Here is a 19479-nt window from a genome sequence, read left to right as displayed (position 1 = left end):
TGGGCAGCTTATGATAACAAAAGGTACTTCATTCATTCATAAACTGCTGTTGTAGTGGTAGTGAAATGGGCTATACCATATGTCACCCTGCAGCATTTATGAAGGTATTTCCTTTCTAATGGAACATTTGATTTGGACACTGAAATTAGGATCCATTATCCCACACTCGGGAGTTTTTATTTCAGAAGTCAACTATGGAAAAAACAGACTTCTCTGGAGCAGCAGCAAGATGTTATTTTAATCCTTTGTCTCACATGGTTCAAGATTTGCCAAGTCACTGCAGTGCTGTTGTGCTTCCAGAGTCCACATTTGCTCTCACTTTGTGGATTTGCTGATCCTTTGCTAAAGTCAGCAAATACTCACGCCTAGTCTTCCATCTCAAATCAGAGTGAAACCTCACATCACCTCCACTAGGATCTGATACACTTTACTCCATTTCCTTCCATAAGGACAGCAAAATTAAGGTACCTCAAAAGATTTCCTCTGGGTATGCTCTGCTCCGGGGATTGCATGCTGGATATACCAAGACTCAGCCTTTTTGCAGTTTCCACTTTTCCTTCAGGGGTGTTTGGCTCTTTTTGCTGGACTGAAGTTACACCATATTTTTCTTCCAGACACCTGAGAGGCACAGTCCTGTTGATAGGCTGAAAAATAATTGCTCCACTCTGCTTTGATATTGGCGTGCGATTCCCAACATAGTACCTAACTAAGCCAGGGATAGTGTCAAAACTTTCCAGTTCAAACTGATACTGAACACGACAGTAGGCTTCATTGAGTCTTAGGACTGTTTTGTTGATTTTAAAATGCTGAGGGGTATTTTTCCACTGACTTGTAAGAACAAAGTTCCCAGGACTGGAGAGAGAATCCCTAATCAGAAAATCTCCATCTCTCTGAACTAGGCCTTCTGCCACCTTTGAGGAAAAAGAATTATACAAAAAAAATTACTCTCAGAATCAGAAAACAATACAACAAAATATTCTTAAACACAGGAATTAATTTGTCTACTCTGGGAGGATACACAAAGCCACAAAGAAAAGTGTGAAGTGTGGTAGAAGAATGATGTCTCCAATTCTTAATTAAAAGCTCATCCCACAACAGAGATCTGAAAGGGCTTCTTGGAAGGAGCCAGCAGCCAGAACAGACCCACTTTTGCACGTGTATTTCCTCTAGTTTGCTAATAGAAAATAAGGCATGAAGGGAAAGCAGTGACCCAGGAATTTAAGTTTAAAGCATCTGAATATAGATTCACACTGAAGTTTAGAAGCCATTAGCACAAGATTCTGGATTCTGCCCTTTTATTCTTTGTGAACTATGTAAATACTAGTGACTAGGAAGAGTCAGAGACATCTAGTTTTTCTGTTTTGAGTTAGTAGTTTCATGTGATAAAAAGGACGCCCAGAGACAGCGGCGGGGCAGCTGAGCTGGCCCTGCCCTGGGGCTGAGGGAGGCCCGCAGGGGGAGCTCCAGCGGCTCTGGAAGCTCTGATCCAACCTCAGCCTTACCGTGTTTGTAACTGCGTTTGATCTGATCTAAAGGCGAGTGACTGAATTGATTTTGTTGCGTTTCTTTCCCCCCTCTCCCCCAAGTTCCAAGCGCAAGAGAGAAAATAAGCAACAATTTAACTTTCATTAAGAATACTGAACCAAATTAATGTCAGTTCTCTAAACAATATATGATCACAATGTTCTTATACAAAGTTTAAATTCCATTTCCAGATTTATACAGTGCACAAAAATCCTGAAATGTATCTATTTTCCACCAGAGTCTGCCCTGAATCCTTCCTCAGCCTCATTTAATGCCAAGCTGTGATATATACCACAGCTTTCATACAAACAGGCACTATGTTCCTACTAAATTAATTCAGGTATCAGAGATGTGTGCAGCACATCAGTGAAATTCTGCTTGCCTGTAAAAGCTCAAAGCACACTTGGCAATGCCAAGTCCACCTACCTGCCGAGGAATACGTCCGTGGTACCAGGCATGGCTACGCAAGTCTTCACTGCTCAGTTGCAGTTCTTCCTCTAACTCCTTCTTCAGTTTTTCCGGGCTGTTGTCCATAACTTGCCTCTCCCTAGAAAACTGCAATAAAAGATTAAAAGCTTCAACTGTGCCAAGTTTAGTGATTAACATTTTACCTGGGTTATAACTTCCATCATATGACCTGCACTGGAATGCAGGTGCTGCTTTCAGCAGGCTGGCTTGGCTTTGCTCTCTAGATTGTATTTGCAAACCCCAGCATTCTGTGAGATAACATGTGATTGTTCTACACCGCATGGAACGGAGCAAAGTGTTCTGCCTGTACACCAAACTAATAATGACACACCTACAAAGTCACTTCTCTTACTTCCTTTTTCCAAGAAGAAGCTATATCCAAAAAAACGGAGCTGGACCCAAATGCCCTGCTCCAATATTCTTCCTCCTGTTTAAAACTTATATTTTAAATTTAGATTCTTTCCCAGCAGCCCCCTTTGAACCCATCTAGTTAGGAACATTCCAAAAGCATCAAGACAGGCTAAGCTGGACATACTTGGTTGTTCAATATTTCTGTTGCCAAAGAACCAATCTGCCAAAGGAAAATTTCAATCTTAAGGCGCTTACTCCTAATGGTCACTAAATCTGCACATCCAAGATGTTCCTTTTCTAAAGGACAAAAGCTCTTGTTGCCCCTTAGCACAAAAGGCATGAGTTTTGCTTGGAGATATCTCCATCATCACTATACAAACTACTGTAAGATTTTCTGGAAAATTTCTTGTCTTCATCTCCTCTAGGGCACAGCTTTCATGCTGGCCCACTCTGGCTCACTAGTCCTTATGGATGCAGCACTGCTCAGAGTGAGCTGCAGGGTCTTCTCTGGAGTAGCCACGTTCTCTTTCATAAGCACTCAGAGGAGGGAAATACTCTGGACTTCCTTTCATTCTCCAAGGGCTGGGACTCCAGCCCATCTTTGTTGTGCTGAAAAGTTTCAAAAGCCTGAGAATATGTTCTACACTGATCAAAGAATCAGAGTATACCCTCTCTTCAGAGAAAGACCATTAAAAAAAAAAAAAAGAGAGGGATAAGGGGAGAGAGAGAGGGGGCCTCCAACAAAATGCAGCATTTTGCTCCCATGTGTTATGGATTTTTTTCTTAGGTCTGGACATGAGACAAAGCTCACGGGTTCTTTTAATTGACACACTGATGAAAATAAGGAACACACACATTATTTTAAAAAGAACTGGGAAGGCTTTCCCACCAATTCCTGTTCTTTCCATAAACACTGCTCTCTCTAGCTTTTTCTTCTTCACAGTGAATACTCACAGCACTTAACTGTGGGAGCAGGTGGCACACATTTAACACTTCTTTTAACTAACCTCCCTGCAATTTCAGGCAGACTGAATTACAACAGATTACCAGACAGCAGATTTTTGGTGGAATAATGCCAGAGGAGGCATCCTGCTGCCAAGGTAATTTAAACATGCTGGGAACCCAAAGAAATTCTGAGATAAATTCTCCTCTTCTCTCTGCTTTTCTCAGAGAAAACTAAGGCTTCTCTTAGACAAACACTAGTAGCTAACATAGAAAGGCAGAAGATAAAAACAACCTGGTAAAGAATCACTTTTCACCTTAGTTTCCCTTCTGTGAACCAGAATAGGGTGTTATTTATTCATACAAGTCTGGTTCAAAATGGACAAGCACTTTCATCAAGGAGCAAATTCTTTGTGCTTTTGTACATTAAGGTTTTGCATCAACTCCTTCCAAGCTTTATAGAAGACTGTGCAGAAAGAAACCATGCCATTAAAAAAGAAACCTTCACTGAATGTACAAGAAGTCACAGAAGAGGCTTGTTGAGAACTGAAGTCCAAAAGCATATTGAAGTGTCAAAACATAAAGAAGGCCAAAAATGCCCCCTCCACTCCAAACCCTTGTGACCTATCAGATCAGCACAGGTGAAGGACCTCTGGCACACGCCTACCACTTGTTATTTCCCAACTTAAATGGCTGGGAACCCATTTAAAGCTCACTGGCAACGATTCTAAAATTAACAGCCCTTTCACTGCCACGTCTTAGAGAACGATAGCAAGTATTATAGCATCTACACAAGCTGAAGGTAAAGAGCACACAAATTGAGCTGAGGCTTTTCAAAAGCACCTTTTCCCCTGACTGCACAAGGAAGTAGCTGGAGAACTTTTAAAATACTCCCTCCAGGGTAAACAAAAACATCCAGCTGCAATGGTGTAACAAGATCTTAAAGATACAGCTGTGTGTTTTGCTGATCTTCTGAGAAGAACTACTGCTTTAATGTGAATTTTATTTAAGGTTTCAAAAGATGCTTTTGACTGAAAAGAGGTCTTAAAGGACCCAAAGCTGCTATAGAAATTGTTACCATCTTTCCAAAAGCATCTCACTGTATCTCAGTGGTAGGCAGAGCTATTGAAAATAGAACAGACTATAGGATTCAAAGGCAGTAACTGAATTTGCTTAGGAGAGTTATACATTTATCCAACAAAAAGAACTATAGGTCTCTACCAAAGACCTATACAGGATGAAATGGATTGGTTTCATCCATGGTACTGAAATGAATTATCTTAAAAATACCAGGATGATCCACTTAGAGATACACATTAATTACAAATACAGCATAGAAACCTAGAATGTCTTCTGGTGGTTGAATGGATTTTCCATTACTCAAATGAAGTTAATGAGACACAAATTGAACTTGAACCACATCTTACAACACAGCAAAAAAAAAAAAAAAAAAAGGAATCCAAACCAATTAAATCATTAACTTTCATAATTATTGGTTTGTTAAAAATCCTCTCTACCATGGTCGACCACATGGAATACATTCTCCAATTGCCAGAGAGGTCAGACATCTCCTGAGATGGAGCAAACGTGCTTAAATAACCTTAATGCATCTCAGAACTTAGTGAAAGAGCTCCAGTGGCTAGCACAAATCCCAGGATACATAAGGGGAAAACTGCCTAGGTAAGCAAGTTTAGTAATAGCATGTCTTCCTGGACAGTTTTTTGTTCACTGAAACTGATTCTTATAGAACCTACTAAAGGAGAATTATGACTGAGAATACAGACTGATGAACTGTCTGTAATCTCACCAGCCAATACCTTTCTATGCTAAACACTACACCCAAGGTCTCTGCTCTGCAAGAATCTCTGCATACACTGAACTTCACATCATGAAAGGCTCAAAAATCACTCCAGGCACAGCCAGCGCAAGCATGTGAGCCTGGAAATAAAGAAGAGGGTAGGCTTACAACACGATCAGCTATGCCAATGGGCTTTCTCTCAAAAGAAAGGTGACATTCCACATAGCATGATGCAGATGCTTCAGCCTCATTTCCCAATGGAACCCAAAAGTTAATGGGCAACAATGGTAGGCTGCAAATTTACACTAACCTCATCCTGACAAATCTTCATTTAGCAGTATCTCCTTGTTTTATTTCTTTGCCTTAAGACACTTTGTTGGCTCCTACTCAATGGCTGAATTTACATTTACAGCTAGATAGTGAAGTGGATGGTAAAAAGGAATTTTAAAATAATCTAAGGAAAAATTAAAGACTTCCATGTATTTTGCAACAAAGCATGGTTGAAGCAACACAGGGAAGCTTCCAGTTATACATTATGAGATCTTCAATATTAACAACCCTGTCAGATATCCCTGGAATAAAAAGCAAATCAAGTCAGCAGAACTGTTTTCTAACACAAATGCTTTTCCTGGCCTACAAAGAACTCCCCGTAAGTGTGTGCTTTCCAGAACTGTTTGTTCACATTTCACTTGCATTGTTTCCAGCCCTGGTACTATTTTAAGATATTTCTGCCATGCTGAGTTTTTGTGAACAGGTCCTTAAAATAAAAATACATAACCACCTAGCAATACAATATTATTAGCCTCCATCAAAACCTCTCAATTCTACTTACATACACGATGGAAAACCTAGAGAGCCAAGACTTTGGAAGGAGGAAAAAAATCAGTCAGTAGTTATAAACTAAAAAACCCCTTGGCAGTTTATTATATTTCACAAAGGATTTCCACTTCAGGGACATTATCTAATAGCAAATTGTGCTTACAGATGTAACAAGCTATCCTTAATGTTACATATTACTCTATTTTTTTTTCCAGGCAAATGTTAATCTAGTCTACCAAAACCTGGAAAATATCAAAGTTTAAAGAAATAAAACATCAAACTATGATCTTATTTAGGGCAAATTTGAAGAGGACTTGACCTACCTACCACAATATGCTGTGCCTCTGAAATTTGTGAATGTATTTTAATGGGACTTTCTCACAATAATCTGCTGTTTAAGCATTCATGAGGTTACTTTCATGTGAATGTTTGGCACTCTCCAAAGGCAACTTGCTATAGCAAACTTGTGTTAACCATCCTAGCAGAATTTATCATATTAGATTGTGTTGAATAATCTACTGTATGAGGTTGGTAGTAAACAAGAGAGAAGTCCCACAGTTATTTCTGTATCGTTAATAATTCATTCCTCTCTCAGGTGATGATGTATTTGGTTTATTGTTTTGGCATTTTTGTTCAGTTGTGGGGTTTTTGAATTTTTCTTCTTTTTTTTTTTTTTTCCTAAAACAATTTGAATTATGAGAGAAAGGCTTTTAATTTTAGACACTGGAAGTGGTCCAAAATCTGTCATTCTAGATCCCCTCATTTGGTTCAGATAAAGCAAAAATTCACATCATCTCTGTATCCTCCTGGCAAAGTATTATTTATGCAAAGCACAGCCAAGGCCTGTTACAGGTACCAGACTAGAGGGGCCCACATTCCCATCCAATCTCAATTACTTCCTGGTGCTTTGCACAGCTCTGCCAGGTAACAGTTAAATGAGCACAACAGGCAGCCTTGGACATAACTGATTTCCTGTTGCCTTGAAGGTTTCAGGAAAAAGAGAAAAAGAGAAGAGATGGTTATTAGAGATAAATGAGAACAGTTTTGTGAAAACTGAAGTGTGATCTGACTAAGGAAGAAAGTCCAGTCCATACCTTTCCCAAAATTTTAGTACTTTGTTTAAAGTTTAAATAAATGTACTGAATCCATCTCAACCAAAGCTATTTAAGATTTCTCACAAATCCATCTTTTCTGGAACACTGGAGGCCTGCTATGTTTGCCTAAGTACACCATAAATGCTGAACTGTGACTGACTAAAATCACTAGGTCCTACAGAGCCTTCAAACAAATGACAAAATGTGACATTTATGATTAATGAAAAACTTAAATTTTGTGAGATTGATATAGCTTTTAGCCAAGGGGATAATTTAACAGAAAGACAATCAACAGAAAATATGAAGGGGATGCTGGGGCAAAAACAGGAAATACCAAGAGGGAAGACAAAGATATGAAACAAGAAAGAAGGGAGAACACAGACACCAAACATCAAAAACATCTGGAAAATTGAAGAAGAATGAAACTCCTCTAATTCCAAGCCGCTAGAGAGCAATCAATTTGTTCATACAGAAAATGAACATTTTATTCATGGATTCAAAGTTCCATTTCTGGATCAATCTATAATTTACAGGCTGCAGAGATTCTTTCAGTCTTTAATCCTTTGTCCTTGTGATCCTAAGCAGACTGCTTATCTGGAACTATGAATACAAGCACTTAAAAATATACAATTACATGAATTTATAAGATGTTTTAATGAATACAGTGTATATAATTTTACTTATAACTCTACTAACTGGCCACCAAACACAACATACTTGCACTGAGCATTTGCATGCAGAACCAAATGCTCCAATATTGCTCAGAAACATTTTTGTCTTATTTTCTCCTGTACAGAAAAGCAGCATCATTGGTTAAGGCCTTACAAAACAAAAACACAGACAGTGATTTTTGATTTTTTTTTTTTTTTTTGAGAAAGAACTAACAGGAAAAAGGGCGTTCTAAACACAGGAATCCATTTTCTGATTAACTTGGAAACTGAACCATAGCTGGTGCAATGTTCTTCACAGAGACAGCTTTCTCTAACCTTCCAGGGGGCACAAAGTTCACATGGGACTATAGCAAGTGCTGTGCTAAATAAGAGGAGGTAAAGAATGGGTCATTTACTCAGAGAAGATTAATTAATACAGGAGAAAGGCAATTTTGAAGCCACAAGATTTCTGCATGCACTGGTGACAACTTTTGAGGTTAATGATGAAAAGATAACAAATTATCATGAAAACTTTCCCCATGACTGCAATGTCTCTTTAAAATCAGATGAACTCCAACATGTGCATGTTCTCACTCTGCGACTATAAACAACAAAAGTTGCCTGGCAGTCACAGAAAAGTGGCCAATTTCTTCTGGTTTTGGCTGTCATAGAGTTAATTTCCTCTCAGTAGCTGGTACAGTGCAGTGTTTTGGATTCAATGTTGATAATACTCTGATGTTTTGGTTGTTGCTAAGTCATGTTTATCCTAAGTGAAGGACTCTTTTTGTGTCTCATGCTGTGCCAATGAGGCAGTGCACAAAAAGCTGGGAGGGAGCACAGCCATGACAGGTGACCTGGATTGGCCAAAGAGATATTCCACACCACAGAACATCATGCCCAGTATACACAACAGGGAATTACCTTGAAGCAGGGCTGATAGGAGTTCAGGGACAGGGTCTGACATCAGTCAGTGGGTGGTGAACAACTGCATTGTGCATCGCTCGTGCTTTTTTCCTTTGTTACCATTATTCTTATTTACTAGTGTGATTATATTTTACTTCATTTCAATTAATAAACTGTTCTTTTGTCAACCTGGAAGTTTTAGTTTTGATTCTCCTCTCTATTCCCCCAGGCGCTGGGACAGGGTGGGGTGGGTGAGTGGCTGCGTGGTGTGTAGCTGCCAGCTGGGCTCAAATCATGACAACTAATAAGTAAGATGCTTATTTAGAATGAGGGAACTAAAGAAAGTTCTTTTTGTACAAAGATCAGCTTAATGTTAAGTGAAGGTAATAGGAAAACTTAATTCTAGTGGATTCAATAACCATTTTCCACTACACCACCACACTTATAACAAATCCTTACATTTCTACGTAATCGCATTCAGAGCTAGGAGAGTTTTGTTTCTGGAATACAGATCCTGAGAAATCCTCAGTTGAGTGTTAGTCAAATCATAATCTCCCACTCAGTGACCCTAGGGATTTGCTTTTCCAAATGTAAATTATGTTAGCAGTTACGTAGGGTTTTTTGTTTGTTTTTATTGGAGACATACCTAAAAAATAGATACTACAAAGAAGTTAAATGCGTAAATACCTACTGAAGAATATTCCCATTCCCATCCAAAAGAAGTCACTTACTGAGTACCAGTGGACCCTGAGCTATCTACGTATTTATGACAGAAGATAACCAAACTTTTGCTGCAGTGTAACTATAAAATCACCATGGGAAATTGAAAAGAATTTTTGACTCATCCAAAAAAATTTTGACTCATCAAAACTCAAACTCAGCAACAAGACAATGGGAAATCAAAGTTCGGGGAGTTAAAAAAAACTTCACATAATTTTGAGCAGCCAGTGTTTTCACATCTTTCCCTCTCCAACAATAACAAATCTAACATTGAAAAGGCAGCCTGATAATGCTGAGGGGTGATTACATGTAACTCACGTGTTATCAAATCCAACTGCCTCCATATATATGCTGAAACTGGATATATGAAGCCTGAGGATGCCAGTGAACAGATTTAGATCATCACACACTGAAGAAATATTAAGATCTACTATCTATAAAAAGTGTTTGCAATTCACCCAAGATAAGAGATGGCACTTGCAGTAAGTAGCTGCTTATAAAAGGCTTCTTACGCACATCACATTCATGGCATTAGTACATTACTCACTAATGTGCTACATCAACATGCTGGAAGTTACAAAACTTGGCAGTCCTGATAATTGGAGTGGCTTTCCCCTTTTGCACGGCTTCAGCTGAGGGTGAATCATAGCAGAGAATTAAGAATGAAAATACTTGAACTTCAAGGCCCTTCCCTATCTGATCATGACAACTATACTGACTAGTACTAAAAAACCCCTGTATTGTGGCCAAGTGGATTTCATTCATTTAGACCTCTACATTTAAGGTACTGTTTATCACTGATTTAGTCTTAACTTCTTCTCTTCCAAAAAATGCAAATTTAAAGAAAAATATTTTGGCTTGTAAGTGGCAGAAGTCACAATTTAGTATTTCATCTTCACTTATTTTAAAACACAAACAGAAGCCCCTTTGCCTTGAAGTTTCTCTATTTCCCTCAATGTAAAAGCTGACCTTGGCAGTAAACAGCTATAAAAACCAAATAGGATCATTAAAGGTACTGACACATCATGACTGAATAATGAGTTGATCCAAGTTCAGATGTTCTGCACTAAGCATTACATTTTCTATTAATACATGGGAAAATAAACTAAATATCTGCAGTTGAGACCTCAGTTTCACACACTGAAATTAACTGCCACAAAATAGGAATGCTCAAGTGCTGTACTGCTTCCTGTGCTTTGGTGGGACACAACAAGGCATCTCTGAGCTTGGCCACATACTGCTTTCAATTCAACTGGATAACGTAAGGAATTCATCTCAATGCAGAAAAAAATCTGAATCTCTCAGGGGTGGTTGAGAATTTTAGCATGTTTATTTATGATCAATCTGGTATTGCATTACACTTGTAATTACTACTAAAACCAAGAACTAACTTCATCTAATTACGCAAACTGGTTTTGCTTTATTATTTTAAAAATTAAATAATAATAATAACAAAAAATAAAAACCCAATTACTTCATTTCATACGATCTTATTGTTCACACCATATCCTAGGCCCTTTAGCATTTCACAGAATCCATACCATTGGGCCCCAAGGTTCAAGACATTACTTGATTTGACCATCAGCTATTTCTATACCTACAGCCACCTTCTCTTCAGCAAATGCACCCCAGTTCCCTACCATCCAAACTTCTTCAAATAGCAGTTAATCAGATTTAACTATTGCTAAATCTGCATACTGGAACACATGCATTCAAATCTATTTTAAATGCTGCAAATCTCTTTAAATAGAACATTATTTTTGAAAGACCCCCAACTGTAATTTGTTTCTACATAAAAGGTTTTATTTTTTACTCTCCATACAGCAAACAGTATTAATGTTTCAGCTTCTCTAGAGACTTTATGGATTAGGCTAAATGGAAAGTTGCTATGACAACACCACCATTATTTTAGGTATTAGAAATTCATGCCAAGTTAAACAAAGGGCATATACATGGTCAAGAACAAGTTTTCTCACTCTTCTGACAGCCAACAATAAACCCCAATGTCATTTAAAAAGTTCTAGAACTGGAGAATTAAGCCTTGAAACTAGAATGAAAATCAATTACAACACAATAGAGCATATTTAGCTCTCTATTGTGATGATAATTGCTGACATCTGTCCCAGTCAGAAGAAGTCTATCTGATCAGAATCGCTTTTTCAGAGTGCCCAAAAGACTGATCCCCACAGCCCACTTTCAGAAATGGACAGTTATAAGGCTAAATCACTGAAGGTGAGAGAAGGGGATTGCTGTCCCCAGCTTTTAAGTGCCTCCATCAAAGTTTGAAAGCCATGGCCAGAAGATAGCAATCTTCACATCCTTCCCTCACTAAAGTCCTCCATGGTATTAAAGAACAATTCACACGTTAAATAAAAAGATTGAAAAGTTTAAGTGTAACTCAGATTGTCAGAAGTAGTTAGATTCCCCACATGACTACAATTCCAAAGTCACTTGGATACTTCTGTAAGTGTAACTCAAAATTATTATGAAGGCTTTTCCTGTACTTACATTGTATATGGCACATTTTTGCATAAAGTAAATTATGTCCCTGCCCATGGCATGGGGCTTGAACAAGATGACCTTTAAAGATTCCTTCCAACCCAAACCTTCCTAGGAGTATATGATTTTGTGCATCTTGCAATTAAAAAATTTCTAAAATATAAGGACAAATCTAAAATTGTCTGAAGCATTTTAAAAACAGCTATGCTCCTGAGCACAATTGTCTGTGTTTTCCTTAAATAGGTGAAAAACATTAGGGAACCAAATGGTCTGATCAGTTAAATACTGAAAACTTCAAAATTTCCTAAAATCCTCCTCACTAAGTCCCAAATCATAAAGTAAGTCCCTAAACATAAAGACAGCCAGCTTCAGGCTCATGAAACTGCAAGTTGCTTAAGCTTCTCTCTGAGACAATAGTGAATTGTAAAGGTGTTCTTTAAAAGAGAAACACTCTGTACCCAACCATGGTATGAAAACAAACACTTCTAAACAAAAACTGAAACCATTACTGACTAGCACACTGTAGTTGAAAAAGAGAACCTACCTTGAATCTGATAATAGACTTACGATGATAAAAGCAGCAAAGTGCTGCAATCAGCATTTGAAAAACATTATAATCCTTCGGCATTTTCAGTTCTGCTGTCTGTGGTTCCTCAAGCCTGAAGATAAACAGTCACTACTAGCAGTGTTCTGAGATTCAGCAAGCTCTTCAGTGTCACCACTGCCTACCAGTGCTGCTACACCCCCCTACTCACGTATCAGTCTGGGACACTTTCCACAGCTGAAGCTGATACCATCAATTCAGTGACCGCTGGCACGCTGGCTTCCAGCATGCTGTACAGAGAGTGCCAGAATCCTCATGTGATCTGTTTCACTCACCAGTGAAATCCTAGCTCCTCTATCTTGGTATCCCCTGGCTCAGAGATGCGTTTAAGGCATCAGCACAACCCAAACTTCCCTTCTTGCTGAGTTACAATGCCTGTCTCCCAGTGCTGGTAAAGGCTTAATCAGTTGCTCCAGCTCAATCCTGCAACATCTCTGCCTGCATCATCAGTTATACACACATACAAGGAAAAAAAACCAAGAGGAAAAGCAGTTGATTACTGTTTGACAACTGTAAGCACAAAGCTTCAGTAACCAAACAAAATGAAAAATCTGTTTATTTTTAATTAGGAAGCTTAGGATACAGTCCTTGGAAAAAAATAGCAAGAAACCAACCCTGTAAACATTGTCATTGTCAGGTAACCAAGGTACCTTCCGTGTTTCAAATGCTCAGTGGACAGCTTTATCTTGGTGATAGTCCCATGGGATTGTGCAAACTGCTTGAGAAAGAAAGAACTGAATTTAATGAACATGTCTGATTTAGCAAAGTAAAAGTACGCATTCCAACAAAATAAAAAGCACCAATTTTATTTATGCCTGTGATTCCATTCTCTTTGACAGCACAGTCCATAGCTTACTGACCAGCCAGGAAACTGTTCATCAGCAAAGAATCTGCCTGACATACCTCAAGGCTCTCTCAAGAACCAGGGAAAAAAAGAGGCAAACAACTTGAGTAATTATGCTAACTGTGAGAGACAAGACCACCTCCATAGCAGCCTAATTAACAGAGTTGGTGAGAGGAAACCAAATGGACTGGATTGAGGGGTACAAGACAACCTGTAACACTTAAGAATGAGAAACTTTGAAGAGATCAATCAATTATTACTTGGGTGGTACAAAAAATACAGAAGTCACAGATATTTCAGATCTTGGTTTAGGAATAAATCAGTCACAATGAGTGGTTAAAATGAATCATTACTTGTCTTTTTCATTAGCAACAAGTATCTCACATTAGCAGCACTGAGAAAAGACATAAAATGAGCATTACCTTTCAAGGAAAACGGGATGGAGTGCCTATCTGAAAAGAAGAGGAAGCCTCAGTGTTGGTAACACGGAAGTGTGGTGTGTAAAGTTCTCTTACCTATCTGACCACGGAAGGTTTGCAGGTACCCACCTCCAGGTTATGCACCAAACCCACAATGCTCATAAAGGTAGCCAGACTACTTGGCCATGTGTAGATGATGTGATGCGAGAGACTCTTTCTGAGAAAAGGTAAACAATGTAGGAATAAAAGAACAGAACATTAAATGGACTGTAAAGTAATAAAGCTGGCAAGAAAAAAGATGTAAGATTGGCCAGAAAAGAAGCTGAAAATACTGACTTTGAAGATGAAGTCCCGCTGAAGAGTACTTTATGACAAACTCAAACAATGAATGAGTAGATAATATAATAGGAATGTGAAAGTACCCTCCTTTTCTCTTTGCACTGTGTTACAGCGTATTTTAATTTACTTTGAGTTATTTTTCCACTTTGAGGAACTCCACAGGATTGCTTTAGCAGGTGGTCAGAGATGAGAAGATTAAAAGATATCCTGCTAAACTTCAAACATAATACCCTCAACTGTGATGCTTGTTTCTTGACTGAAATTTTCTGGTACTGTGGCAGGACATCTCATTAAGTACCATATTTTAAAAGAATATTAATCAAAAGTTCTCATAATAACACCCTAATCTAATTTTAAAACTGGAGGGGCAGGAGGGAGGGATGATAAAAAGGGAAATTATATTGAAGACTGCATACATCAGGGTGGTTTTGCTTTACAATGCTAGCAAGACAATATTAGTATCACACACTTAAGGTTCCACTTGCAATACCATGAACAGAAACTATCAAGACAAGCAATGCAAACTACAATAGGTGACAAGAAGGGCTGTTAGGATGACTTAGCTATTTTGGCAGCAGAAACAACTGATTTAGCCGTACAAAATAAGGTGACCACTTCTGATCTGAAACGAATTAGAAGTTCCAAATAGGAATCCTTTATGGGGCTGGAAAAAAAAAAGACAGGAATACTATGACCTATCAATGTGTAAACCTACACTGAAATTTAAACAAAGGTTCCCATCCATCATCAAGAATAAAACCCCCCAGCTTTTCAAAAAAAGGAGGATTGGAGTGGCAAGTCTAATACAAACGGTAACTGCCAGATCTTTATTTCCTGTAATGAAGTAAAGAATCAAAGATTACATTTGTTGAGAGAATGCCAGAAATAATGAAACTTAAAACTAATACTGTACAATTACATATAGCAGTTGCCGATGCTTTCTATCAACAGTACAACTGATAGAAAAGAGGATGCTTTATTTAAATAGCAAACTTTAAATGTTTTAAAAATTAAACTAATGGGATTTTTCTTTTTATTAAGCTTAGTATGACTTCTGCCTAGATAGCTCAATGAATGGATAACAACCTTTGGAAGACACTGTGTTACAGCAATATGACAATTAGTATTACTGGAAGGAATCTCAAAGAGATGTGAAAAATCTCTGTGTGATATTATGGTATGTCCTGATGGCTATCATGACTGAAGACAGGCTGCTCCAATTATGCTTCATACATAGGTAAGATTTACATTTTTAAATATTGACTCAGAGAAACAAAGGATGGCTTAGGCACATTTTCACTCTTCTGGCCTTCAATTTATTACTGGTACTTTGGGTTCTTGGATTCTGCACATGAGAAACAAACCTGTTTATTGTACCTCAGAAACATCAAATACAATCCTTCTGCTAAGTAATCTACTGATGTATTTTATATGTTCTCCAGCACCAAAAGGTCAACCATCAGTTTTATTTCTTTGTTTTCAAAGATTCTTCCTAGAATCTTAAATTATCTGATAATCCCTTCATCTGTCTCTGTGGATGGCTGGCTAGATTATTTTTTATAAAATAAGCTTAGTAAGAAAGGATTTTTAAGTTCATAGAATTGATGGCCACATGAGTTCAAGGACACTTGGAACATACATTCTGTGTTGAGCTCCTAATAGCCCATTAGGAAGAGAAATTAAGGAGTCTCTGCTAACCTCATCTGTTATTACAAAGCTTCTGAAGCGATACAGGATATTTTCATGGTCTAGTTTAAATTACCCAGTATTCCCTTGACACACCTAAACTGTGCCCAGCCCACTCACAGCACATTGCTTATGCAAGAGTTTGAGGCGTTCACACAGGATAGTGTGAACCTCCTCACAGGGAATCTTCTTAGGCTGTTTTAATAGTACAGGTCAAACAAGAGAAAACAGGGATAATTTCTTTAGTAGAGGTCACTTTCTTTTTCTCTCATCACAAACAAACAAAAAAGGCTTCAAGATTTTAAGTGGCTCAAGTAAAGCAACCACACTCCTTGAAAATATAAATGCTTGAAAACTCACAAGAAAACTCACAAGCAGTCTGAAGTTTCCAAAACAGTCTCCTGAGCTACAAGAGGCTATTTTGAACCAAATACCAGTCATGGTCATGGAAATGCTTAGAATTCATACACAGAATTATTATGATTTGTGATTGCAGATTAAAGAAAGAGAAACTATTTCAGACTAAATTAGATGAGGGAATTGTTGGGTTGCCACTTTGCTTTTCACTGCTCTACTCATTTAAGCATTCAAATCAGCCTAACAATATTCAGTGAAACACATGTAATGCTTTACATTTCACTGCACTAAATGGAAGTAAACAATGCAGGCAGGAAGCCAGCTGTAAATGAAAGCAGGCACGGTGCACTGTACAAGGGTCAAGAGCACAAATCTGATTAGATCCAGCCCCAAGCACTGCTGCTGAGTAAGTGACATCACATGGATATGTCCCCATTACATAGGGCATGACCTAACTATGGTCTGAGTGCCTATGGCTACAAAATGGCAACTTTGGGGTTGTAGTAAAGAACAATAGGAATATAATTTGAAAGAAAAAACCCAAATAAAATCAAATAACTTACATCTTCATTTGAAACATTTTTCATTTAATACATAAGAGTTTTTGCCGTAACTAGTTATTTGCTATTTTTAATGAAATAAAAAGCAAGGAAACGGGACAACTGAGAAATAATTTGTCCTTGCAAACAACATCTTTACAATGCCTACTCCCAGTCAGTTTTAGCAGTAAGTCCTGCAGATATGGCACATCACCTCTAACAAAGCTCTAGGGGCAGATACCTCCAAATACAGGTAGCGCCCAACTTTACAGCTGAACACCTGTTAAAGTGTAGAATAAGCAGAAGAAAGGGGATGACAACAGTGTCAGAAGGCTTACTTTTATCTGTTCCTAACTCAAATGTCTACAGGCACGTGAAGTCCCATCTCATGTCCTACTATTCCTGTCTCAACTCTTAACAGAACTGACTCTTTCATGTTCTCTCAGATAACCTCACTTCCTGCATGCTGTTGCTGGCACAGCTTCTGATCATAAATCAACAGATAGAGCTGCAGTTGTAATTACCCTTGTTTGCATTGCAAGGTGTGGTGTGGGAGAGGTCAGAATAATTTCTTCCTCCTTTCTATCGCGGTTCCCTGAGGCAGACTCAGAAATATGCTGCAGTTGTACAGGAATAGTGAGAAAACAGAATTTGCATCTATTTAGTTTATACTGCTGCTTGAATAAATCTCTTTGAAAATCTGCCTCATACAAGAACCCAGGTCAGCAGGTACAAGAAATAAATGCCCAACCTGCTTATGAGCTTCCTACTAGGTCCTAATTTGCACTTTAAAACATCCAAATACCTTTGAGATTTATATGTTTTAGTTAAAAAAGATCAAATTTTTTCAAAGTCAACTGGCAAGTAGGTCTGGCTTTCCTACTAGACACCTTCCTATTATGAATCCACCAGCAGGTTTAATTGATCCTACCAAAAACTAGTGTGTTCTTGAGCTCCACCTACTGTCTGCCAATCCATGTAAAAACATGAAATAATTTTGTAATGTCCCACCTATTTTTCTTTCAATTTGTTCCTTGGATTTGGGGGGGGGGGGGGAGGAAATTATGAAAAGGCAAGAATTTCCTTTTTTTTCAGAATTAGTTCACAGTTTATGGATAATACAATCTCCTCTTTCCTGCTGACATAGCTGTCATTAGTCTAACTAGCTTTGCTGGTCAGCATATCAGAGTTGTCTTGCGTATAAAAACAAGGCATTAAGACAATTGTTAACTTTAGACTTCTGTTTTTGAAAGTCTCCCCATTCCTGTCAAAGTAAAGGGCTTGTTTGTGTGAGATTTATACCAATTCTAAATATAATGGAAAGATGAAAAAAATGTGTTACCTCTCCAGGGTAAACAGCTGCCTTTAAAACATCAGCTAATTATCTGATGAAACTCATGAATATCCTAAAATACCTCCCTGCAAAGGATGTATATTTTGGATGTGTAGCACTCAAAAAGAAAACTTACAAGTCACTTGGTTCTGTCAGAGCTTGCCTTTTCAAGTCTTGCAACATTTTACTAACAAAAGGATTTGAGGACATGGCGGCAAATGACCTCTAGGTATTCTAGATAGCCAATGTAACATTATGCTCCATTATTTGTGTAGATGCTTATTTTCTATAAATAGCCAACATACAAAAATATCAGACCAACCTGCTCCTTTGACAGCACACAGCAGTAGATGACATCCCAACTGAAATATCCCAATGCTCTTCTGCTGCCCTCCCTGCAGGCTAAACTGTATCTCAGTGTGTCTCCAAAAAGAGGCAAGACAGACAGTCACAATGTACCAGTCTTACTCTAATTATTATCTGTAAACACAAGTCTGAGAGATTAGGAGCTTTACCCTTCTAGGCTTTATCAGTAAGAGGACCCAAAATGCTTAAAAAAAAATTAACATCATCTGCTCTCCACACATTATATACTCACTCCCCCTTGTGGCTCATGAGCTTAGATACAGTGAAAGATCAACAGTAAGGTGTTGCATGGAGTTAAATATAAATATTTCCGTGTCCCTGACAGCTTTTGCTATTAGTCCATCTTCAAAACTATGAAAACTAAAAAACAGCCCCCGTTTTTTCCCCTTCTTTCTTTGAAAAGTAAATGCACATCACCATGTACCCATATCTGCTTTCTCTGACATTTTGACTTGGGTGTATTATCAAAAGGCCAGGTTGGATGGGGCCCTGAAAAACCTTGTCTAACGAAAAGTGCCCCTGCACAAGGCAGGGGATTGTAACTAGGTATCTTTCGAGGTCCCTGCCAACCCAAACCATTCTGTGGCAAGTGTCAGCATTTCAGAGCCACTGGGATTAGTATTTTGGAGAAAACAGGCCATTGTTTAAATCCAAGTTTCACAAGATCACCAAAGATAAAATAATACCCTGTTTTCTTTACCCCAGGACTTCTATGACATATTTTAGATCCAGACCTTTCCAGCTTATGTTTCTCATTTGTAAATAAGACCTGACAGTAGTTACTGATCCTCTAACAAAGGTATTGAAAAGGCCAACTAAGTAGCTACTGCCACTAGTATTACTATTGGTGCAATTTCTAAGGAAATTAAAGCAAAGTAATTTTATAGTCAACTTAAAAATCAGTGCATGTAGTGGGTTTTGAGGACTCTAGACCAGACATTACTTGAGAGTTAATGAGTAATAACAGAAATAGAATACAAACATTAACTGGGTCAAACCCGCGGTAGGATAACATGTAAGATTAACCATTAACATGCAAAGAGAGGATGCTTGCTGCTCTAAGAATTATCAGCATTTTATATTTACTAAAGCACCCTCAGCATTACAGAAGATGCTCCCATAAGCAAAATACCCTAAACTCCATTTCAGCATCAGGAGAGGGGAAGGCACTCCTAAAAGACTTCATAATGAAGGCCAGAATAATCAGAAAGCCACTATCCATTT

At 38.2% G+C, this 19479-nt stretch overlaps 1 protein-coding gene across 4 annotated transcripts in view; it reads right to left on the bottom strand.

Annotated features, from left to right (window-relative positions):
- The window catches only part of BCAR3 (BCAR3 adaptor protein, NSP family member), an 85687-nt gene that overhangs the window by 8933 nt on the left and 57275 nt on the right, over positions 1-19479 (bottom strand). For 3 of the 4 annotated variants that reach the window (XM_058842868.1, XM_058842870.1, XM_058842869.1), the window contains 2 exons: positions 1951-2079; positions 469-911 (listed from right to left, as the gene is read on the bottom strand). In XM_058842868.1, the coding sequence (XP_058698851.1) occupies positions 469-911; positions 1951-2079 (572 nt within the window). Of the gene's footprint in view, positions 1-468; positions 912-1950; positions 2080-12312; positions 12519-19479 lie in introns of those variants that run through there. The other variant, XM_058842871.1, reaches the window with a different exon arrangement.

This window comes from Poecile atricapillus, chromosome 7 (assembly GCF_030490865.1).
Source record: "Poecile atricapillus isolate bPoeAtr1 chromosome 7, bPoeAtr1.hap1, whole genome shotgun sequence".
NCBI classification, from domain to species: Eukaryota; Metazoa; Chordata; class Aves; order Passeriformes; family Paridae; genus Poecile; species Poecile atricapillus.
This window is presented reverse-complemented; position numbering and strand designations above follow the sequence as displayed.